Source organism: Crotalus tigris, unplaced genomic scaffold (genome assembly GCF_016545835.1).
Source record: "Crotalus tigris isolate CLP2741 ecotype Arizona unplaced genomic scaffold, ASM1654583v1 scf7180000018432.44079421565:4894166, whole genome shotgun sequence".
In the NCBI taxonomy this organism is placed as follows: Eukaryota; Metazoa; Chordata; class Lepidosauria; order Squamata; family Viperidae; genus Crotalus; species Crotalus tigris.
The window spans coordinates 2,875,001-2,899,497 of record NW_024096999.1 but is presented as its reverse complement, the minus strand read 5'-3'; the positions used below and the strand labels follow the sequence as shown (position 1 = coordinate 2,899,497).

General features: G+C 41.9%; 2 protein-coding genes across 3 annotated transcripts in view; both read left to right on the top strand.

The window, feature by feature from the left end:
- The window catches only part of TENT4B (terminal nucleotidyltransferase 4B), a 36,276-nt gene extending 29,933 nt beyond the window's left edge, over positions 1-6,343 (top strand). Inside the window, exons 10-12 of the mRNA XM_039352425.1 lie at positions 71-258; positions 1,832-1,996; positions 3,286-6,343. Of these exons, the coding sequence (XP_039208359.1) occupies positions 71-258; positions 1,832-1,996; positions 3,286-3,465 (533 nt within the window). The 3' untranslated portion in view covers positions 3,466-6,343. The remainder of the gene's footprint in view (positions 1-70; positions 259-1,831; positions 1,997-3,285) is intronic.
- A 4,583-nt stretch (positions 6,344-10,926) lies between these two features.
- ADCY7 (adenylate cyclase 7) overlaps positions 10,927-24,497 on the top strand; it is a 69,235-nt gene continuing 55,664 nt past the window's right edge. For both annotated transcript variants that reach the window (XM_039352424.1, XM_039352423.1), the window contains exon 1: positions 10,927-11,229. The gene's annotated coding sequence lies outside the window, so the exon portion shown is untranslated. The remainder of the gene's footprint in view (positions 11,230-24,497) is intronic.

Here is a 24,497-nt window from a genome sequence, read left to right as displayed (position 1 = left end):
CATTTTATCATGATCACAAAACTCCTTTATTGCGAAACGGTGCTTATTCTCCTCTCCTCTTTGGTACCAGGTAATGGAGTGGCATTAATAGTGGATAATCAACAGCTGGACAAATATAACAACAACATTTCCGAAGAGAACCAGTCCCTAGGAAAACCGAGAAATAAAACTTCAGAGACCCCAAGCAAACATTCATCAAATTCTTCATCGGGTCCCTTCTCGTCATCCTCATCCACCCTCTCCAGCTCCAGCGACGTAGTAAGTATCACGTCCTGATCAAACGCAGATCGAATTACCGCACTGTTGCCTCTAAATGCCCGAGAACAAGGATTCTCAGACTTGCAACTTTTAAGACTTCAACTCCCAGCACTCCGGCTGAGGAATTCTGGGATTTGAAGTCCACACATCTTAAGAATTGCCCCAGGTTGAGAAACATTGGGTATGTCTAGTTTAATGAAGAGAAGGACTAGGAGTGACATGATAGCAGGGTTCGATGAGAGCAGCGTGTTGGTTTCCTACACATAATTTTCCGTGCAATGGAATTCATATGGTACAAATTAAACATACATCCTTCCTGCCACTTCTAAAAAAGCCAGGCATTCATCAGAGCTGAAAAAATATAGCAGATTTCAAAGTCATACCTCAGCTTAACCCACTGATATAAGAATTATATATCACACTTGGATACAAGCAAATAAGGCTACTCTAAAGAAAAGAAGGACCAGGGGTGACATGATAGCAGTGTTTCAATATTTGAGGGGCTGCCACAAAGAAGAGGGAGTGAGGCTATTCTCCAAAGCACCTGAAGGCAGGACAAGAAACAATGGATGGAAACTAACCAAAGAGAGAAGCAACCTGAAACTAAGGAGAAATTTCCTGACAGTTAGAACAATTAACCAGTGGAACAACCTGCCTCCAGAAGTTGTGAATGCTCCAGCACTGGGAATTTTTAAGAAGAGACTGGACAGCCATTTGTCTGAAATAGTATAGGGTTTCCTGCCTGAGCAAGGGGTTGGACTAGATGACTTCCAAGGTCCCTTCCAGCTGTATTATTATTATTATGAGTCATCGCACAGTCAGCCAGATGTTGTTGTTTTTGTTATTATTATTATTATCTGCCTGAAATAAAACACAAGACCTCCTTAGCGAATTGGAAAAATCCTGAGCAGATGAGGAAAAAGCAATCCAGAACCCGCCCTTCATAAGGCTGCAAATTTTGGAATTCTATCCAGAAAACCCTGTCGCATTGTTTAGCCATGCAGATCTCTAGTGTAGCAGTGAACGTATGAAGATTATAAAATATAATTTAGAAGCATTCCTGGGCTATAAAGTTGGTCTGTCAGAACAGAAGGGAGAAAGTATCCAGCCACTTAAAGATAGTCTTCACTTAGTGACTGGCCCCTTAGTGATCATTCAGAGTTATGAGGATGTTTCCTCCAAGAGTGACTTATGACCCAGTTCTGGAGTTCCAGGGGTTGCACAAAACACATACAGAGAGAGACACACAATAGTTACATGTCCGCATGTTGGATACTTGGCAACCACCTCACCTGTATTTCTGGTCACAGCCTTCCATAGTCAACGTGATGCGATTTACATTGATATATTGATTTGCTTAATGACTGCCACAAAAAAAAAAAGAGTAAAATCAGGCAAGTTCACTTGAGCGCTTCAACTTAACGACTGTCGTGACTTAACGATGGAAATTGCAGGAAATTCCACTAAAGTCATGTCAAGGGCCACCTGTATTTCGACAGAATTCTCGTATTTGCATGTAGTTTTTGAAGGTGCTGAAATGGGCGGAGTCATCCTTCCGCGCCTTTCTCCACAGGAGTCGGACGGCACCCCGTGCAAAACCTCAAAACAGCTGGGCTCCTGCCAGACTTCGACAAACAGACTAGCATCTCAGGAGATCTCCCTCGGGTCCTCTCAGCTGAGCGGCAGAATGCCAAATGGACAAACCGTGAACACATCCAGTGTGACCAACAAGTCCCAGGTCGGTATGGCCCTGAGCTCAGTCTCGGTTCCTCTCAAAATGTCTGAAGCCCACGCGGGGCTGTGATTCTCTCCTCGCCCTAGACCAGTGGTTCTCAACCTTTTTAATGCCGCGACCCCCAACCGGTCATAAGTCGAGGACTACTCAACCGGTCGTAAGTTGAGGACTACTCAACCGGTCGTAAGTCGAGGACTACTCAACCGGTCGTAAGTCGAGGACTACTCAACTGGTGCAGCACCGTTTGCAGAATGGGACTTTTGGCAGGCTCAGCAGGGCAGAGACAGTCTGGACCATTCCTATTGGCTTTTGAAAGCCAATAGAATTGGACTCTATTCAAGAGAGTCTATTCTATTGGCTTTCAAAAGCCAATAGAATAAAAGGGAGTCGCACAGCTAAGGAAAAGGGGGAAAAAATGGCGGACTGCGTTGTTTGGTGACCCCCGTGAAATGGTCGTTCGACCCCAAATGGAGTCCCGACCCACAGGTTGAGAACCACTGGCCTAGAAATAGGTTAAGGGTAGAGACACTAGAAGATTGAGCTTAAACACAGCTTGGGATACCCGAAGTCTAGGAATAATGGCCATCCCCTTGCCAATAAGTAGAAATGCAGGACTGAGCGTTGGTCATGTCGCTCTTTTCACGTAAATTCATTTGATTAGGTTTCTTTTTAATCCCGCCTTTCTAATTAAGTAAGTCCATTGAGATGAAAGAGAGCGGTTGTCACCCAGCCAGCTTTCGTGCCTAAGGCAGAACTCACCGTCTCCTGGCGATTGGTCCAAAGTCACCCAGTCACCTTTCACGCCTAAAATGGGACTAGAATTCCCAGTCTCCTGGTGATTGGCCCAGAATCAACTAGCCAGCTTTCATGCCTAAGGCAGGACTAGAACTCACCGCCTCCTGGCAATTGGTCCAAAGTCATCCAGCCAGCTTTCATGCCTAAAATGAGACTAGAACTCCCAGTCTCCTGGTGATCGGCCCAAAGCCAACCAGCCAGCTATCATGCCTAAGGCAGGACTAGAACTCACCGCCTCCTGGCAATTGGTCCAAAGTCACCCAGTCAGCTTTCATGCCTAAAATGAGACTAGAACTCCCAGTCTCCTGGTGATTTGGCCCAAAGTCAACCAGCCAGCTTTTCATGCCTAGGGCAGGACTAGAACTCACCGTCTCCCAGTTTCTAGCTAGTGCCTTCGCCACTAGATCCAACCGACTCCCTTACATTATTTTATACTCTTGTTGTGGAACAGCTGCTGGTCTTCACCTTTCCTTTCTCTCCTCTCTTCTGTCCGACAGCACGGATCCATGAGGCTCTTCCGCACTTCTTCCAACAAAAGTCTCCAGGGTCCAGGAAATTCCAGCCACGGCACCTTGGTGACGAACAAACAGTACCAGGGCACTAAGCCACAACAATTTTACCACGGGAAAAAAAGGAAACACAAGAGGGACGCTGTGCTTTCAGACTTATGTAGATAGTTTTCCCCTCTTTGACGGTTGGACTTGTCCCCCTGTGTGCAATGCTCTCATGCTACGAGAAGAACTTGGACAAAATGGCTTCCAAGGTCCGGTCTGGAGTCTCAAGACTGTTGGAACGTTGATTAGCAACGCATTTTAGGGTTTTTGTTTTTTTTTTTTTTTGGTTTTTTTTTTCCAGCTCGCCACGAAAAACCGATCATGAAGACTGAATAACTGCAAAAAAACAAAACAAAACAAAACACAAAAAAAATAAAATAAAATAAAATAAAAAATAAAACATGGGTGGGAGGGAGGAGGAGGAAGAGGAGAAGGCTGCTTATCCAATAAGTCATATGCTACGACAGGGTTGTTTAGATATAAAAAGCTTGAATGTAAAATAATTATATCCCGTCAGCTTCAGAGCTGACGTCTAGGGGTAGATTACAGTGTATTTAAAAGTTTGGTAATTAACTGAAATAAAACAAAGGATTTTTTTAAAAAAGAAGAAAAAAAACCCGGGGGAAATACGTAATTCGAGGGCAACCCAAACCTCAAAAAGAGTAAATTCTCATGTGATAATTTTAAAATTATTTTTGCAAAACATTTGCCATTTTATTGTGTATGTATAGATGACCATATAGCAAATTTGACATTTGTAATAGTGGATTTGTTAATACTTTTTACATAACATTACCGTTTAAATTGTAGAAAAATTTATTTTCCTTTTTCTCTCTCCCCCCCCCTCAATGATTCATTTAATTGAAAACAACATCAACAAAAGAACCAAAAGCTGAATTGTCATCTGAACAACGGACAAATGTAGTGAATGACATAGCTCATCGTTGTGATGCTTTTCTTTTTAGCATTGACCTGTGGGCACAAGTTGGTTCTCTGAAGGAAAAAGAAAGAAAAAAAAAAAAAGATTGATGCCAGGGCAAATGCTTGTTTATAAAATATACAAATACATTCTGTTGTCAACTCTGATCTTGTATTCCACTCTGGGGAAGGAAAAAAAAAAAACCAAACTTTTCACAAACTCTTTTTTTAAAAAGTGCCATCATCACTCAGGCGATGGGATATTCCAGGTTAGATTTAATGGGAAATCATTGTTTGTTTGCTTTCAAAGTAGGAAACCAAGTTACTTTATTAAAGGAAGGAGTATGCGTTGCTGCATTAAGGAAAAAAAACGAACATGTTGATGTCTGTATTTTCAAGTCTTCCTTGTAAATCCATCTGGTGTGTTTCCACATGCCTTTGGGGCTGCAATTTTCATTACGCTTATGCTGGCTGAGAGCAATGAGAGTTGTAAATCAACATTTTTTGAAAAGCACCAGATTGGGGAAGGATAGTGTAATTCCAATGCTGTTGTTTTTTTTTTGGCATGCTTTTATCCTGGATTTATTTTTTTAAAAGAAAAAAATTCCCTTCTCTTGCAGCTTTATAGCTCTTCCTTTAAAAAAAAAAGTAAGGAGAATTGTTAATGCAAATGGTTGAATTGTTGTGTTCTTTTCTCTTTAAGAAAAACCTGAATGTTACCTCATTCCCTTTTCAGAGACTTTTTAATCCACCCTTAAAAGAGAATTAAACAGTCTTCAATAACGGGACGGCATTGGTAATGCTGTCTAAAGAAGCACCACGCCGTGTTTATTCTTCCTGAAATTCTCCCGCCTCGTAAGATGGTTTCCTAGCTCACCCAGGCCTTGGATTTTAAGACAGAATTGAAATCCGTGCTGTGAATGCAGAATGGATGGGGTTGAATTGCAGTCACTTGCTTTATCTTGGGGGGGGGGGGAACCCAGACAAAGGAGCACTTTAATGGATAGAATGTAAAAGTGACGTTTACTGTAACTTTTTATTTTCTTTAAAGAGGAAAGCGTGTTATTCCGAATGTAAGATTATTGGGTGTATGCGATCTGGAGAATGAAGACATACCTTTTTTTTTTGAAGAGAAATGCTGACTTTTAGATGTTTCTTTTGTTAAATTGCAGACCAACTTGGCACCGGTAGCGTGCAAGAGCTTTTTAAGTGAATAATAACTATAATAATGCAACACGACCAAAAACTGTCATGACTGAAAAATTAATAAAATAACACTAGATGATAAAGCATTTTGACTTCAAAACAAAGAAGAAAGGGGCGGGGAAGACAAAATTCAAATATCATAATGGTCTAAAACCTTAGGCATTTTTTTTATTTTTTTTTTAAAAAGTGTTAACTTTACAGAGTTATTAGTGATGTTTTGTTCCAATAATTTTTTAAAAAATCCAAATGCCTTTCGTTAACTAGAATTTGTTACAAGGATTCACATTATGCATTATCAGAGTATTTATTTGGAGTTAAAAATATATTTTATAACTGTAGGCCTACCCTTACTCTGTTTTGGGAACAAAATTCTAAATTATTTTAATCAAGTATTATTATTTGCTGCCATTTTAAAAATGCTGTTACAAATGTAATACACCAGTCTGTATTACTGCACCAGACTAAAGGTTTTTATTCAATTTTTCAGAAAAATCACCCTCTTTGTTGGAAACAAGTGTCCTGTCACGTTGCAGCGGTTGGTGTTCCAATAAGCATGTGATTATTTTAATGTGGTGGTAGCAGGAAGATAATCTTGATTCCATTGGGAATCTTAGGTTTGTCTCAATTTATGGTTTTCATAAATTTTAATGGAAAAATAGCTTTTCCTGGACTGCTGAAGTTTCATTTTGTAAACAGTATCTTTCTAACAGAAGAAGAAGAAGAAGAAAGCATGAAGGAAAAAAATTGAGGAATTTTACTTGCCTCAACTAACCAGCATTGGTATTCATGAAACACATGTATATCTAGCAAATCTTTTATTTAAACCGAACAGTTGAACTGTTCGTCTTTTTTTCAATCCGAAGTTTAAAAAAAAAAATCACTTTCAGTACCTTTTTAATTTTTGCCTGCTCATTAATCTTGTACACTTCATCTCTGTATTCAATTCAAATCTAATTCCTTTTTTGAGTTTCAATACTTTTTTGTGAAAAATTTTGTGAAATATATATATATAAATAAATGTTTCAACAACGTTTTATCATTCATGGCATCTATTTTCTGTTTTAAGGCATGTGATTTTTTTTTTTTTTGTTCACCACTTTTTATTTTACCAACCAACTCTCCAAAATGGCCAAGTTAACTATTTACAGACCTAAGGTTTGGATGTAATAGATTTTTCCCATCTCAAAATCCCTGCTGAGGAGAAGCTTGATCTACTGAGCAAAGATGTCTTAAGTTTAACTCCCATCAATAAATTCTAATAGTCTTCCACCATTTGTGTTGCGGTTTGCTAACCAGACTGTTGTGCGTTCTACTTTCTACTGATTTCGTACAAAGTGTTGGTGCTCCTCCCATTTTTTTACTCTGAATATACTGGGGACAATTCAATCAATTTTGGCACGATTGTATGCATGCCTAAAATATGGATGACATGGTTACGTTCCAGTCACGCATTATTTGGTCTTGTGAAAACTTTAAAAAAAGCAACTAGTTAGCAATTTCTGGAAGGGATGCAACTTTTATAAGAGTTATCCATTTTATAGTGGTCCGATTTGGGTGGGCCATCATTGCAGAAAAGGTGTACGGTGTAGAAATTGACTTAACTTGGAGACCGAATCCATTAGCCAGAGGGGCCTATTGTTTTTGCTATTTTTTTTAAACCTGCCCTTCTGTGAATAAAAAAGTAATAATACTAGCACTCTGGCAATCTCCTGATAGTCTACAGGCATGTGGTTTCCTTTCCCTTTTTGACGATAAGCCCATCTTGCAAGAGAGCAACAAAATCTAATTTGGTTGGTAAAAAACGGGTGGTGTTGAATGTACTAAAATACTTGTAATGTTGGCTGACCAACAGGTGGTGCTGGTCCATTAAAAATACAGAACTAGAGCAGGTTTTTGCTTCAAATTAGATTTCAGTTTGGCAAGATTTAAAAACAAAAAAAAATCTGGGAACAGATGTAACTTTACACAGAATGCCCTATCTGGTGCAGAGTAATAAGAACAGGAGACTAACAGATACCTTACTGTGACTCCCCCCCCCCTTCTGTTCGATTTTGTCTGATTCTTAAAAATTGCCTAGATGAGTTAATGCAAGTTTTTTCAGAAGTGGTTTTCCATTGCCTCCTTCTTAGGGCTTAGAGAAAGGGACTGGCTCAAGATCAGCCAGCTGGCTTTGTGCCTTAGGCAGGACTAGAACTCACAGTCTCTTTAGCCATTAGCCCAAACAGGCTCTACTACAATCCCCATCCAAATCAACCACGCTCCAGAGACAGTGGTCACCAAAAATACATCAGTAAAATGCTTGTAGACTGCAGTACATAGGCAAGTTCATTTTAACTTAAAAATAGTACATAAAGGTTACACAGCCCTGTTCCCAAGGAAACAGCCACGTCCAATCACCTAATAAATACCGTAGATGGCTTTATAGCCATCAGCCACTTCATATGAAGTGTGCCCAGTATAATAAAATAGAAAGGATGATTTATTTAAGGGAAAAGAGGTGTCTGCTTATTATTTAATCTCAAGCCAACTGTGTGGATGTTGCAACGTTGTATGTGTGAGGGCTGTTCGTTAAGTCGCTTTAGTGCTGTTGAAACTTCAAACAGTCACTAAGCGAATTGTTCTATGTTGAGGACTACCACACAATTCTGGAGTTCTGACTTTGTGTATTGTGGTTCAATCTAACCATGATAACTTACTTTATGGTTGTAAGTAAACCAAGGAGTCCCTGCAGATTTTATTCCAATGAAGGAGACAGTTTGTAGCTCAGGATTGAAATGAGGGGTCCTTGGTGCTCTCTGAGCTGGGTTGTTTTCTTGCAGACATTTTATGACCCAAACTAGTAACTTCATCAGTACTAGAGGGAAATGGGGTTGGAGGAGGAGGAGAAGGAGGAGGAGGAGGAGACTGTCTGGTCCTTGGTGCTCTCTGAGCTTGCTTGTTTTCTTGCAGACATTTCATGACCCAAACTAATAACATCATCAGTACTAGAAGGAAATGGGGTTGGAGGAGGAGGAGGAGGAGGAGGAGGATTGTGGGGTCCTTGGTGGTCTCTGAGCTTGCTTGTTTTCTTGCAGACGTTTCATGACCCAAACTAGTAACACCATCAGTGCCGGTAGGGAGTGCTGTTTGCTGTTGGTTTATATTCTGGTGTCTTGCCTGTCTGGGTGGTTGTGGGCGGTCTTAGGGATTCTTTGGTTGGGCTGTTTACTAATGGCTCTGTGACCGTTTCTTATTGGGGTCTTGCTTACTAGACTGTTGGTCTGAAGGTGACCTTGGAGTTAATCTATGCTGATTTGAGAGGTGCTGGAGTCTTTTTCTCTTTGGAGCTGGTTGATTGTCTCTTTTTACTCTGCTAGTCATTGCCGACTATAGGGGGGGCGGTGTTTATCTCCATTTCAAGGCCATTGAACCAGCACTGTCAGAAGACATTTCCATGGTTATGTGGCCAGCATGACGTCACGAAGCGCTGTTACCTTCCCACCGAAGTGCTACCTGTTTACTTACTCGCATTTGCATGCTTTGGAACTGCAGCAAGGAATGGGAGCTCAACCCGTCGCGCTGTGCTCAGGTCTCAAATCTAGGCTGCTAGCTTTCTAGTCAACAAGCCCAGCGTCTTAAGTCTTAACCGCTGAGCCACTGCTCAAGTTGTGGCTAAATCAAATGTCAGCGAGTGAATCTATCCTCACCAAGGAGAAGCAGCAACTTTCTCCATCTCTCCTATTACTACGTGGAGAAGCCTGGGGAAACGAATCCTTTCCCTGGATAAATTTAATGGATAAACAAATAAAACCAGTGCACCTCCTTGATCATTATCCTCTCTCCAGAAAACGGTCCGCCCTTAATAAAAGAGGCACACCAGACGGGGGCTGTTTTGTTAGAGGGGGGGCGTAAGAATTAGCATCTGCTGGAGAAACAGGTGGTAAAGGTCAGCAAATAAAGGAGTCTTTGTAATATAAACAAGGGAGGGAACCTGGCTAGTTGAAGGGCGAAAGAGACAGTAGTCAGCCATTTCTAATTTGATGCATTTGCACAGGATATGAAAGGATATAATCAAGAATAGATGGTGCTTATGCAGTTAGCAGGCCTGATAAAGCTGCTTCCTCTTTAGTTAAAGAAAGGCAGATGTTCATATTGAGATTAGCGGGTTGGCTTGATCAGGTGATGTGATTCTTCCTCTTTCCCAAAGAGATGCTTTTAGACAACAGGTTGTCAGCTCCGAACACGGATGAAGATCCTCTGTTTTTTTTAAAAAAAACCCATCATTTTCTTTCTCCGTAATTGCGTATCATTCGATTTCAGTCAAGCCCCTGGGAGTTGAGCAGAAGAGAAATGTTAACTACAAGAATATCTGCTTCATGCTGCATTGAATTGATCAAAAGCGCTTTTAAAATATACTTTGTCACCCACTAAGATCACCGGCATAATCCTAATTTTTATCTAATGGGCTCTCTATTAGGTGAAGAGGGCACTTGGTAATACCTTACAGCCAATCAAATGTATGCTTGCAGTCCCAACCCAGAGGCGTTGGGAATCCGATTTATTATAATCAGACCAGCAAGGATCAGAGAAGTTCAACAAGGAGGCTATCATTAATCATAATACTAATAAAATTAGCAAAATTAATATGGATAAGACGGGAAATTATTAGCCATTCAAAGAGGACAAAAAGGAAAATAAGACAAGAGGATGCATGTTCAAGAAAGTGACACCTTCACCATACATAACTCTTTAATTATACTTTTATATCCTAAATATATATGTGTGTCTAATATTTGGAAATCAGAAGCTTCTTTTTCTATTTTTTTTCTTTCCAATTCTCTTTTCTGCATTTTTCCCTTCCTTCCTTCCTTCCTCCCTCCCTCCCTCCCTCCCTCCCTCTTTCTTTCTTTCTTTTCTTTCTTTCCATGTTGATGAATAAAAAGCACAATCCTTTCCTTCCTTCCTTCCTTCCTTCCTTCCTTCCTTCCTCCCTCCTTTCTCTTTCTTTCTTTCTTTCTTTCTTTCTTTCTTTCTTTCTTTCTTTCTTTCTTTCTTTCTTTCTTTCTTTCTTTCTTTCTTTCTTTCTTTCTTTCTTTCTTTCAGCTGATGTTAGCTTTTATCTGCTTTGTACAACTTTAATAATAATAACAATAACAATAAAAAGCACAACTCCAGACGAGGGACACCGAAAATACCTTTTCGGCGGGAATGGAGGGGTGGGGGGCAAGGGTGGAAGAGAGACGGGGGCGGCTAGAGGCGGGGCTTCTCGAAGGCCCCGCCCCCGGCGCACCTGTTCTGCGGGCAGCTTGGGGGGGGGCGGGCGCAGCGCGCGCCTCGCCGTTCCGCGCGCTTTCCCGGCCAGCGGCTGCGCCCGCTTAGGATTGGCGCAAAGCGGAGCGCTCCCCTGGCAGAGGCAGCGCCGCTAGAGGGCAGGGCCGGGGAGCCCCGGCCGGGGTGGGAGGGCGGGAGGCTGGTGGTGGCAGCGCCTTTCCGCTTTTGAGTCACTCTTCGGCGGGGCTTCTTCTTTCTCCCGAGCGGAGGGAAGGAGAAGGGGAAGGAGGAGAAGGAGTGAGAAAGGAAGAAGGAAAAGAAGAATTAGATAGAGGAGGAGGAGGAGGAGAAGAAGGAGAAGGAAAAGGGGCAGGAGAAGAAGGAAAGGAGGAGAAAGAAGGAGTGGTGAAGAAGGAGAATAAGAAGGAGAAGGAAAAGGAGGAAGAGGAGGAGGAAGAGAAGAAGGAGAAAAAGGAGGAGCAGCGCCTCTCGGCCGGACCGGCAGCGGCCAAGGTGAGGCTCTGCGGGCGGCTGGCGGGCATCGCCGGCGCGGGGCTGGGCAGCCCGGCAACCTCTGCCGGGCCCCGAAAGAGAGGGACAGGGGGCGTCCTGGCCGCTCCAGCCTCCCTCGTTGCTGACCCCCGCCCGCTTTGGCGTCCCTTCTGCCGGCGGGGAGGGTCCTGGCACGCGCCGAGCGGTGGGGGGGGGCGGTGGGTGGGGAGGGGGCTCCGCCGCTTGAGCGGTAAAACGAGGGAAAAGAGCGGGGTCCAAGGTCGCCCACCTCCTTCCCCACCTTGATGCTTCCCAGATGTGGCCCTGCGGGTAGCGGGGGGGGGGGGAAGGGGTCAAGAGCGCCAATCCCTTTGGGGAGGGGGGTCCTGGAGAAATAGTGGTGGCCCTGCCCTGGCTTCTACCTAGCTGGGGAATGTGGTGGAGGGACTGAGTTGGGGGGTGGCTGATGAAGGGTCAAAGGGGGGGGGTGCATTAACCCATCTTGATGCCCTTGCTGAAGGTGGGAGGGTTAATAGGTGACAGAAGGATTGGGAAAAGGAAGGAAGAGTTGTGGTTTCTTGGAACAAGTACCTCTTCCTGGAGATGTTGTGTATGCAGTGCTTTTTGTGTAAAAAAAAAAAAAAAAAAAGGTGCTGGAACTCACACATGTCATACAACCCGCCTTGCCTACCCTACAAGGTTCCATCCAAAAAAATGTGCCGGAACTCCGTTCTGGGTGTTCTATGACCAAAAAAAACCCCCTGTGTATATGTGTACTACAACTTGGGTCCCTGCCCAAACAAAAGAGTTCTTTTGGAGGGCTTAAAGTGGACAAAAAGAATATTATGTCAACACAGGCGGTGTTGAATTTGGAGGAAGGGTCTTGCCTCCTGGAGCAGCTGAGGATTCGGATGGGCTTTCCGTTAAAAGAACTGCTACCACCTTCTCTTCTGTTCCTTGAAGAAGCCAGCAATCATAGCTTAAGAAGGACTCAAATTGGTGCTTTTCGGAAACGAGCGAAGTTCAGATCTTCTGAGGGTTTGTGGAGGTTGAAGACCAACAGGGCAGAAGACTGTTGGAGTGATGGTGCACCAAAGTATTCTAGGCTTCGTTCTAAGTTATCATAGATCATCTTGGCTCGAGCGGGTGAAAAGCCTGCTCCAAAATAAGGAAGCCTGCTGTACCTTTTCTGTGTGAATCCTGGAATTAAACTGCATGGGTGGGGAATCACCCATTGTTTTAAACCATCATTTGTTTAACCAGGATTTGATGGATTTATTATCGTTGACTAGGGTCACGTGCCACCCTAAATCAAATAGGTTTTCAGACGTGCAACCATAGGCCAGTGGAATCTGCAAAATACAAACTAGCCAATCAAAACCTCCCCAAATTAATATATGGTAGGGTTGTACAAAACATTCAGCAAAGGTCCTTGGAAAAACAAGTTGGCATGAACACAACAATCTTTTTTTTTTTTTTTGGGTAGTGGTGGTTAAGGCAGACGTGTCTTTTGTAAGCCTTGCATCTGATTCAAAAGTTCTTCCTGGTTTTCTCTGCCCACATACGCATGCACAGGCACTTATCTTCACTCCAAGAGGAACTGTCATTATTTTGTGTGTGTGTGTATGTGTGTGTGTGTGTCTGGGGACAGCTTCCAAGACAGCCTTGCAAAAGCACACGACAGTTTTAGCCATTTGATCAGTAGCGATTTGTTTGTGTTAACACTTGTTTCATCACCTTCACGTAGAATATTTGTTGTATTAAAGGAGGATACTTGCTTGATATGTCTTGCAAACCATCACGGTTGGCTTCACACAGCATGCTGAACCCCGATTAAACCAAATTCTGGCTTAATCTGTCTTGGCTCAGCTATCTCATGAAGTGCTACGAGGACAAAGTGTGTGCAGTTTTATTTCACAGTATCCAAACTAAAACGCATGCTTGTGGCTTGGTGTTTCAGATTCCTCTAGAGACTGTGGTTCATTTATGATTCGTAGTACAGTATGAACCTGAGATGTATTAATTCAGACAGCCATGGTTGAGTTTACCTTGAATTCATTGTTGCCTGGACACAGCCCGTCTCTCTGTTTCTAATACCCCAAGTTCTTGCCAATGTTGTGTAGCAAGGCCTCGAAAATGTGACAAGCGTTAACAGAAAAACAACCCAGCCTGCAAAGGGACGTTGTGTATTTGCAAAAAAGGGGCACCTAATTAACAACTGAAAAACATACTACATTGTGCAGGATTCAGGCATTTTTCTTGCTCGCTGTTCAGACCTCCTTTCTCTCGGAGTGCAAGGTAGCAAATATTTTTGCAAATGACAGCTGTTGACAAATCTGTAGCGGAGTCTGCTCCACATCGACCCGGTTCATTTCCCTTTTTTAAGATCATTTCCGTTTGGTGGAGCAGCTTCTGCCTTTTTTGTAAGCCAGTACACAGATACAGTTTCATCTCAATACAAACAGAAGGGAAATTGTATTTTTCTGAAATGTTTTCGTGGCTAAAGAGGCAGGGGGTTGGCAAGTGGAACATTGTAAATTTTTGTTCTGGGCAAGCGTTGCATTGCATGGAAACGCTGCTGCTGAAGACATTCATTTCCAGCGTTTCGTTTTGGAGGGAGTGTTTATTGTCGGAAGCCGGATTCAGTTTGCCGAAAATGAAAATGATAGTGATAATAATAATAAAGTTGGAAGGGACCTTGGAGGTCATCTAGTCCAACCCCCTGCTCAGGCAGGAAACCCTATACCATTTCAGACAAATGACTGTCCAGTCTCTTCTTAAAAACTTCCAGTGTTGGAGCATTCACCGCTTCTGGAGGCAGGTTGTTCCACTGGTTAATTGTCCTCACTGTCAGGAAGTTTCTCCTTAGTTCTAGTTGCTTCTCTCCTTGATTAGTTTCCATCCGTTGCTTCTTGTCCTGCCTTCTGGTGCTTTGGAGAATAGCTTGACTCTCTCTTCTTTCTGGCAGCCCTTGAGATATTGGAACACTGCTATCATGTCCCCCCTCGTCCTTCTCTTCATTAAACTAATAATAAACTAATAATAATAATAATAATCCATCAAACATCCACATCTGCCTATCCTTGGTCCTTGGTAAGGACTCGATGGGTAGACAAAAATGCCAAATCCAGTCTGAACATCTGGCTGACTGTGCGGATCTTCAATAATAATAATAATAATAATAATAATAATTTGAATATTCAGTTGACTGAGCTTCATGTCTAATGAATAAAAGATAATAATAATAATAATAATCATCATCATCATCATCTACAAAGACCTACAAATAGAAATAGAATGACTGTGGCAAAGGCAAGCAAGGGTAGTACCAATAGTAATAGATATTGACAAATTTGCCATTAGTCAATTGCAAAAGGCAGCCTTACTGGGAACAGCTTCCATCCTGCGACGATATCTGTAATACCATCAAACATCCACATCTGCCTATCCCAGGTTCTGGGTAAGGACTCAATAGGTAGACAAAATGCCAAATCCAGTCTGAACATCTGGGTGACTATGCAATGATTAATAATAATGGATAGTGGACGTGGCAGTGCCTGGAGACAGCAGAAAAGAAGAGAAAGAACTGGAGAAGATAACAAAATACAAAGACCTACAAATAGAAATAGAACGACTATGGCAAAGGAAGCAAGGGTAGTATTAATAGTAATAAGTGCCTTGGGTGCAATCCCAAAACAACTGGAGCGCTACTTGGACATCATCATCGGCATCGACAAATTCGCCATCAGTCAATTGCAAAAGGCGGCCTTTCTAGGAACTGCTTCCATCCTGCGACGAGATCTGTAATACCATCAAACATCCACATCTGCCTATCCCAGGTCCTTGGTAAGGACTTGACAGGTAGACAAAAATGTCAAATCCAGTCTGAACATCTGCCTGACTGTGCAATGATCAATAATAATAATAATTGTCTCTCATCAAAATTGTTCGCCGGTAAAATAAGTTTTAGTGGATGATCCCCCGTTAGCAGATTTGAATAGATTTGTAATTTGAAAAAGAACATCTAAAGAAAAGCACGTGCTTTATTTTGGGGTGATGTGAATGTGTACAGCTAGTCCTTGATTTACAATAGATTGCTTAGCAACTGTTTGAACTTATAATGGACTTCTCCAAGGGATACTTACAACCCCTGTTCAGAAGTTCTGATGGCTGTTTCCCCCCAGTCACATGACCACATTTCAACAGGTGGTCAGCTGACCCGTTTGCAGCTTCCTATGGTCACGTGACCACATTTTATCATATTTTTGCCCAAAACTGAGGTTTACATCCGATTCGAGGAAAATTAGTCCACAGTGAATAATTGGTTCACTTAGTGTTTGCTTAGTGACTACAGCGTTTACTTAACAACTGCCACATATGCTTAACAACTGCTGCAGAAAACGTTGTAAAATCGAGCCGGTCACATGGATGACCTGCTTTACAACTATAATGGGTCAATTACATTTACCGTGGTTAGTTGAAGACTGTTGTATGCTTTTCAGTGCTATTTTAGACTAAAACATCTTGAGCCTCTCTTCCTTATTGTCACATCACAACAGGTCTTTCTGCGTGCCCACTTCCCTGTTCTGAGCATCGAAAGGTTGAGTGTCAATCAAGTCACACAAGAGAAGTTTCACACGCAGGTCTTTGTCCGTAGGTCCATAATGGGGGTATGGCTTCTCTCAGACATTAGAAACTTGGCTTTCTGCCTGTGTATGCCTCAGATAATATTCATGTAGTTTTGGGTCTCTACTACTCTGCAGGATTGTGGCTTCTAAGAAAATGAAGGATTTCCTTAAAAAGATTTGCTTTCTTTCTGTAAGAACTCTTAGGGTGTGCTACCAAGTTGGACAAATGGTGAATTATCCCCACTTTGTACGAGGAATGACAAACAACAGAGCACAAATGGTTGGAGAGAACATCCTACTTGCTTAGCAAACCTCAGCTTAGCAAATCTTGTTTGTGATGGAAAAATGAAATGTGGTGCAGACAATGTGAGTTTACCAAGAGCACTTAAGAACATGTACAGTTAAACAGAAGTGACAGAGGTACAGTCATGAGCTAACTTAGAACTTGGTTGGGGAGCTATGATGGGTCCGGATCCAAAATGTTTTCTCCTGTAATCTGTAAAAAAAAAAAATCCACATTTCTCCTCCTATTCTCTGTTATGCCATCTCTTTATATCTGAGTCAAATGGCAAGCTAGTTAGGGGACAGTTCATTTGTTGATAGGTGCAGACTTCATGCTAAGCCAAAGCTGGACAAAACGTATGTTTGTGCAAATCCATCTGGTTGTGTTTTATTCAACAAATATGTTCTTTTAGTGTATGTGAACTCAAGACTCTTGGTAGTGCTTTGCAACTCTCTCTGCTGCTCTCTTTATCACTCCATTATCTTATTAAGTTTCCTTTGTTATGTTGGCACGCGAATACATTATACAAATGAATATTTAGGAACTAGTTGTACCATATGCACAGATCTGAGGTTCAGCGATAATGTGGAAGATAAAAATGATAAAAAATTCCGATTCAACGTTTCTCAACCTTAACAATTGTAATAGTCCCCATGTCTTAAAGAGGGCAAAGTTGAGGAACATTTTTCTGATTGGACACCAGCAGCTTCATAATTCCATCATGGAGATGCATTCTTATCTTTTCTGTTAGAATTTAACACTTTTTGATAACTAGACAGATCTCCTTTTTGCTTTTCAATGTGTTATCTTTAATTTATAATTCAGAGCTGTGGCAGAGTCCTTGTGAAGAACAGAAAATTTTCTGTGAAAGCCACAGCAAAATGTTTCATAAAGACACCCCTTCTGAAAGTTTTTGATGTATCAAAGTTGGACTTGTGAAGACAGGAGTCTAATCAGTGTAGGATGGAAAATAAAGAGATCTTACGTTAAAATGGTGGGCTACATATTTGTGGGCTAAATTCAAGAATTGGTTTCTTTAAAAACAGTAGGATATCAATCAGCTCTGGAAATATGAAACATATTTTCCTCCACTTTACTGCTATTTCTGTTCTGAGACGATGGCTTTTGGACTGAGTCAAATGAGCAACTAAATATAGCATTAAATCAGCTACTGAGGCCTGAGGTGTACAGGATATTAAACCAAAACCTGGATTGCTTGAGTCAAAGCCTTAGGCTTTATTAGAGCGTTGCTTTTAAATCATGGTTTACAGCTTACCATGTTACAGAAATCCATCTAACAATGTTTCTACAACAATCATGGTTAGATGAATCAGGTCATAGTGTGATGGGTGGACATATTCAATACACAGTTTCCTATAAATCCTAAATCATGTTTCAGAAACCACAGTGCTGATTCATTGCATAAGCAACAAACCCATTACGGTTTTGTATAAACTACAAACCCATTCTGGTTTTGCATACTGTATGACTGTACACTGTACACCGTGTGACTATAGCAGTTGACTTTTCAATCAGTTGTCCTTTCAATCTTCTTTTTGATGGTATCAGCCCATTTGTGAGACAACCCCAGGTGTTCTAATGAATTCAGAGATGACGTTTGGTGGGTGATTAAGCAGACTATACTACAAGCTATGGATTATAAACCACAAAGAAGGACACATCTCTGTTGTTTCCAAATCAAACATGTTACAGTGAAGCAGGTCAAGAAAGAAAGGCTGAATTCAACAACCAGAGAAAGTATGAGGTCTTTAATCTGGGATAAGTTCTCTCTTCTGAATTAGAACCTTGCTGTCATCTAGTTTCCTCAAATTAGAATAGAAGAGAAGAGAAGAGAAGAGTTGGAACGTATCTTGGAGGTCATCTAGTCCAATCCCCTGCTCAGGCAGGTAACCCTATATCATTTCAGACAAATAGTTGTCCAATTTCTTCTCAAAATCTTCCAATGTTGGAGCATTCACAACTTCTGGAGGCAGGTTGTTCCACTGGTTAATTGTTCTAACTTCATCTCTTTTCCTACGGGTGATCAAATTAGCTCAGTGGTTCTCAACCTGTGGGTCGGGACCCCATTTGGGGTCGAACGACCATTTCATGGGGGTCGCCAAACCATGCTGTCCACCATTTTTTTCCCTTTTCCCTAGCTGTCCTACTCCCTCTTATTTGTGGCCACACCCACTTGGGGGTCACCACAACATGGGGAACTGTATTATGGGGTCACGGCATTAGAAAGGTTGAGAACCACTGAATTAGCTGAACCAAGCAAATCAGGATTACTAAATGAATCATGGTTATTTGAACCAGGTTCATTAGGCGCTTCCATCCCGTGTCTGCAGTAATCTCTGCTTATGATCATATGTTTGTTTTACATCCAGGATCACAATCTGAGATTTTATGTTTCTTTCTCTGGCAAGACATTTTAGTTGGCTTCGGTTGTGATAGGAAATCTTGAAACGTTAGACCGGTGACGTTTCCCCATTGTTTCTGAGTTCCCAGCTTAATCCTCTTCTCCTGTAGCTTTTTTATAATGCTTTTACCTCATTCGCTGAGTCCCCCCCCCCTCCCCGGTTTCTTTAGCAGCTAATTATGCAGAATTTCTCAAAAGCCCATTGAAAGGCGGAATAAATGGTTCCAGCTGCTTCTGCTTTTATCCTCCGTTTTGGCTGGCACTAAAATACTAGTAACTCCTTTGGAATTCAATGGGACTTACTCAGAAGTATATTCATAGGAATAAAGACCAGGTTTAATGGGTGGAAACAGTATTTGGGAGGAAAAAAATATAAAGCCCCAATATTTTCAAGCCATGCTTCCCTGCAAAAGAGCATCTCAGTCCAGTCAGTGGATGATGGGTAGTGCCTGTTCCTCCCAAGGCCCATGAAAGGCCTTGGATGTGGTTAGTAACCAGTGAATCTGGGGAAAAAAATGTGCCAATCATTTGGATAGGTTTGTCTACTCTGAATCTACAGTCCAAGTTTAGATTTGCCGATGTTAACGAATGATGAATGGAAAAAAAACATTTTATACATATACAAATAGTTCTCGACTTACAACGGTCCATTTAGTGACCGTTCAAAGTTACAACGGCACTGAAAAAAAAGTGACTTGTGACCGTTTTTCACACTTGCCACCGTTGCAGCATCCCCGTGCTCACGTGATCAAACTTCAGACCCTTGGCCACTGACTCGTACTTGTGACGGTTGCAGTGTCCCGGGATCACGTGATCCTCTTTTGCAACTTTCTGACAAGCAAAGTCAGTGGGGAAGCCAGTTTCACTTAACAACCATTTGGCTAACTTAACAACTGCAGTGATTCACTTAGCAACTGTAGCAAGAAAGGTCGTAGAATGGGGCCAAACTTCATTTAACAAATTCCTTCCTTAGCAACATAAATTCTGGGCTCAGTTGTGGTCATAAGCCGAGGATTGCCTGCCTGAAAGAGGGGAAATATGGCTTGGCAAGGAAAGGGGGGGGGAAGGTCAATCAGTTTAAGGCAGTGGTTCTCAACCTTTTTAATGCCGCGACCCCCAACCGGTCATAAGTCAAGGACTACTCAACCGGTCGTAAGTCGAGGACTCCTCAACTGGTGCAGCACCGTTTGCAGAATGGGACTTTTGGCGGGCTCAGCAGGGCAGAGACAGCCTGGACAATTCCTATTGGCTTTTGAAAGCCAAGAGAATTAGACTCTATTCAAGAGAGTCTATTCTATTGGCTTTCAAAAGCCAACAGAATAAAAGGGAGTAGCACAGCTAAGGAAAAGGGGGAAAAAAATGGCGGACTGCGTTGTTTGGCAACCCCCGTGAAATGGTCGTTCGACCCCAAATGGGGTCCCGACCCACAGGTTGAGAACCACTGGGTTAAGGTCTTTCCAGCTGTAAGGCAGATGTCTTGGCTATATCGAAGCTAGGCGTTGATCCAATGGCAACGCGAATAGTTTCAAAATATTATTGGAATGGAGAGCTGTCTTGGCTTGATCGGGTGTTGTTGGATAATATCCTGTTAGAACCAGTTTCCCCCCCAAACAACCCTTAAGAGTTGGCTTTCATCTCTTTTATAGGGATGGTGCGTTTCTTAGAATCCCTGCTCATTGTTCATAAAGGATTTGTACAGTGCCAAAGTATGTTCAACTTGTGAATTAAATAAGTCAGAATTGTCTTAGGTCACTCACCAACTCTGGTTTATAGCCACACCGACTTCCTGCGACAGAGGGACGGACGGACGGACGGAAATTCTGTATGTCTTCCAGCTATGGCCAGAAAAATAGTGACAACAAAATCCCAGATAAAGTTGGCTTTCTTTTAGGAGCATGGGAAGCAAAGGAACTTTGTTGTTTTGCAGCTTTCTGAGCTTGTTGGTTTTCTTGCAGACATTTTGTGACTCAACCAGGTGACATCATCAGTGATTGAAAGGAGTAGGGTTCTAGCATTGATGATGTCACCTAGTTGGGTCATGAAATGTCTGCAAGAAAACCACCAAGTTCAGAGAGCACCAAGGACCCTACAGTTCAGTCCTGAACTACAAATATTCTCCTCTTATCGGTAGCTAGAACTGCACAGATCTTCAAAGGTACACTTGCACGCCTCCCCCAAGCTTTCATCAAAGCAAACTGTACCTTTTGAAGATCTGTGCAGCTCTACCTACCGACAGAGGAGAATATTTTAGCTCGAGTTTGAAGTCTAGGATCCTTGCTAACTCTCCGAGCTTGGTGGTTTTCTGGCATTTGTTTCATGACCAAATTGGTTACATCATCAGTGCTAGAACCTTACTCCCTTCTAGCACTGATTATGTCACCTAGTTGGATCATGAAACATATTCCAGAAAACCACCAAGCTCAGAGATTACCAAGGACACCATAGCTCTTGTTGTTGGTGTTGGGTTTGCAATGCAACAATCCTGGTTTTCTGCGAAAATAACTTTTAGCGAGGAGGAAGGAGTTCTAGGAAGCTTCTGTATCGGTTTGATTTACTTTATTTATTGCGGAGGTCTCGTAAATCAGAGGAAACCATACCTTGGGTGTTATATCAGCCCTGGGAGTTCCCTTGCTTGGTATGGCTTTTCAATGGAAAGCTGATTCTTAATTTCCTACCTTATCACAGAATCAACATCCATTTTTCAGTAATCTGGCATGGCTATTGTGGACTCTGGCATTATGAGCAGAGTGAGTGAGAGCCTAATTCTGGAACAGAATTGTTCTTCAGAGCCGCAGACCCTTGGGTGGAAGCCAAGATAACAGGACCAAAACTGTCTGTTGAAAAACATGTTTTTCTGCTATCCCCCCCAAAGCTTTGAGAGAATACAGGTGGCTCCTAATTGTTTATTTGATGCTTCGTTTGATTAGCAGAGGCTAATCTATCCTTGATACATATTTTTTTCTTCCTCCACCTGTTCCTTCACAACTTGTAACTGTATAATCTACAACTCCACCGTGCTTCCATTTTGCAAAAGATCTTTGCGAAATACAGGAAGTACAACAGGTGAATTCTTCCGTCTTTTCAAAACATTTCAACAGTACAGCTAATTTTAATTGTGGTGCCTAAGACACCTTAACCGATCTAGGAAACGAAGCAAAGACTCAAAAAATCCCCAAACTAGTTTAGACTTAGAAATTGCCAAGAGAACCTCAAAGAAGGAAGTGGAAAACGAAGTCTTAAGTGTTCCCCACAAAGTTTTAGGCCCAAGTCACCAAGAAGAGAGTTCAGTTCAAAAGAGCTCATTTACAAAGAGATAGGAGCAGATGGTGATATGAGCTGGGTTGATACGACAACCCTATTTTTTATTTATTTTATTTAGGGTCTTTCTTTGCTTCTCTTTTTTGGCTAACCTTGTTGATTTATTGATGTATTAATCTCCATAGAAGGGTTGGGAGGATTTGGGGCAGTAAGCAGTAAGCTTGCCATGTCAAATGCCAGTCTGATGCCCTCTTGATGGATTTGGACTACTGTTTCAAGAATCCTAGTTGACAGGCAACAGGTATGCTGGTTAAGAATTTCGGGACTTAAAGGTCCTGCACACCTGGAGAATACCAGCTTAGATAAATTTGGATCCTAAGCCAGAGCAATATAATGGTTAGGCTGCTGGACAAGTTCAAGTCCACCATCAGCTATGCAGGTTTTCTGGGTGACTTTACATCTCCTTAATTTAAATCTACTTTTCTGAGTTATCACAGAGGTGACAATACAAGAACTTTCTGAGGAATAGGATAGGATAGGATAGGATAGGGGTAGAGGATGGATAATAGAGAATAGAGTGGAGTGGAATAGAGTAGAATAGGCAAAGTGAAGTAGGATAGGATAGGATAGGATAGGATAGAGGATAGATAGAAGACAGGATGGGAAGGAATAGAGGAAAAATAATAGAGAATACAATAGAATAGAATATAGAATATAGATTAGAGAATAGAGAATAGAGAATAGAATACAAAATAGAATAGAATACTGTATGTAGAATAGAATAGAATAGAATAGAATAGAATAGAATAGAATAGAATAGAATAGAATAGAATAGAATATAGAATATAGAACATAGAAGAGAAAATAGAGAATAGAATACAAAATAGAATAGAATACTGTATGGAGAATAGAATAGAATAGAATAGAATAGAATAGAATAGAATAGAATAGAATAGAATAGAATAGGCAAAGTGAAGGATAGGATAGGATAGGATAGGATAGATTTAATTTTGTGCCCTTTTTAAAAAAAATAGATGATGTAAAACAGCATTCCAGCCAATCTTTATTCTAAAGTTATCTCCGTTCAGAACTTTTCTTTTCCTCCCACTTAAGTCCTCTTTAGGATAATTTTTGTTCTTTGTGGATTAATTGGCATAATTTACCAAAGGCAATCCAAGGAAAATAAGTTACTAAGCACGTTGAGATGCTGTTCAAATAATGGGGCTGCATCTGCCAAGGTTTGACCTTTCTCACGAGCTCAGTTCTGTGTGTTCAAATTATTGTTAAATGTTGCTTTTCAAGGGCAAACTGTACATAGGAGCTGTTGGCATCTGTTCAAGGCCACACAGGCGCTATTTAATCTTGTCCTCAGGCTGTTCTGTAACTCATTGTGTTGCACTACAGGTAATCCTTGACTTAACAACCACAATCAGGAACGGAATTTCATTGTAAGTCATTATGGTTATAAGTCCAGGTGGATCTGATTTACAGATTTCATTGTTAAATGAATTACCCGGTTTTTGACTGAGTTCCGATTCCTGACGGGCAGTTTTTGCTAGAAGTCATCAAGAAAAGGTTGCAAGGGACAACCACCTGACCACAGAACATTGCAACCAGTCGTAAATATGAGTCAGTGGAGAAGCACCCTGACCGTGGTCACGTGACTGCAGGGATGGTGGGGTGGCCTTAAGTCCGAGTACAGATCATCAGTCAGAGACACCAAAGCCAACAAACATTGAAAATTACACTGCAAACAACCGCAACATTGGCTGGTTGTCAAGCACGCAAAAGACAATCGCATGATCCTGTGGTGGGTGGGTGTGGCTTCACCCTTCAAAAACGGATCGTAAGTACAGGTAGTCCTTGATTTACCACCGTTTGTTTAGTGACCGTTCAAAGTTACAATGGCATTGAAAAAAGTGACTTACGACCGTTTTCCACACTTATGACCATTGGCAGCATCCCCATGGTCACGTGATCAAAATTCGGCCACTTGGCAACTGACTCATATTTATGACGGTTGCCGTGTCCTGGGGTGATGGGATCCCCTTTTGTGACCTTCTGACCAGCAAAGTCAAGGGGAACGCCACTTACCAACCAGGTTACTAATTTAACAACTGCAACTGTGGCGCTCTTAACAAATGTGGCAAGAAAAGTCACCAAATGGGACAAAAGACGCTTAAATTTCTCACTTAGCCACATAAAATTCTGAGCTCCGTTGTGGCTGTAAGCCTACCTGTAGTTCTCCTTAAGAGAGGTGCATGAATATATCCACCCCATTTAGAAGAACAGACATAAGGGTGCAAATTCATGTCTTGTGTGTTTGGCTCAAGGTTAGTTTCTTTAGGATTCTTCTTCTTGTGCCATACCCGTTATCGGACGTTGGCGATCATGTTGGCGATCCTGTTTTTATCAGCAGCGGCACGAAAAAGTGCTGCTGAGTTTTGTCCAAACCAGTCCCTTAGATTTTGAAGCCACGAGGTCTGCCTGGACCTCGTTTGCCTTCCATCTTTCCTTGGAGGATTAAATGGAGTATGCCGTATTTTTCTGGGTGTCGCATCTCATGTCCGAAATATTCCAACTTTCGTTTTTTAATTGTTTTGATGATTTCCCTTGGCTTTCCCAGGCGGCTTATCACCTCCTCATTTCTGATCTTGTCCACCCAGCTTATACCTAACAGCCGCTTGTAAATCCACCT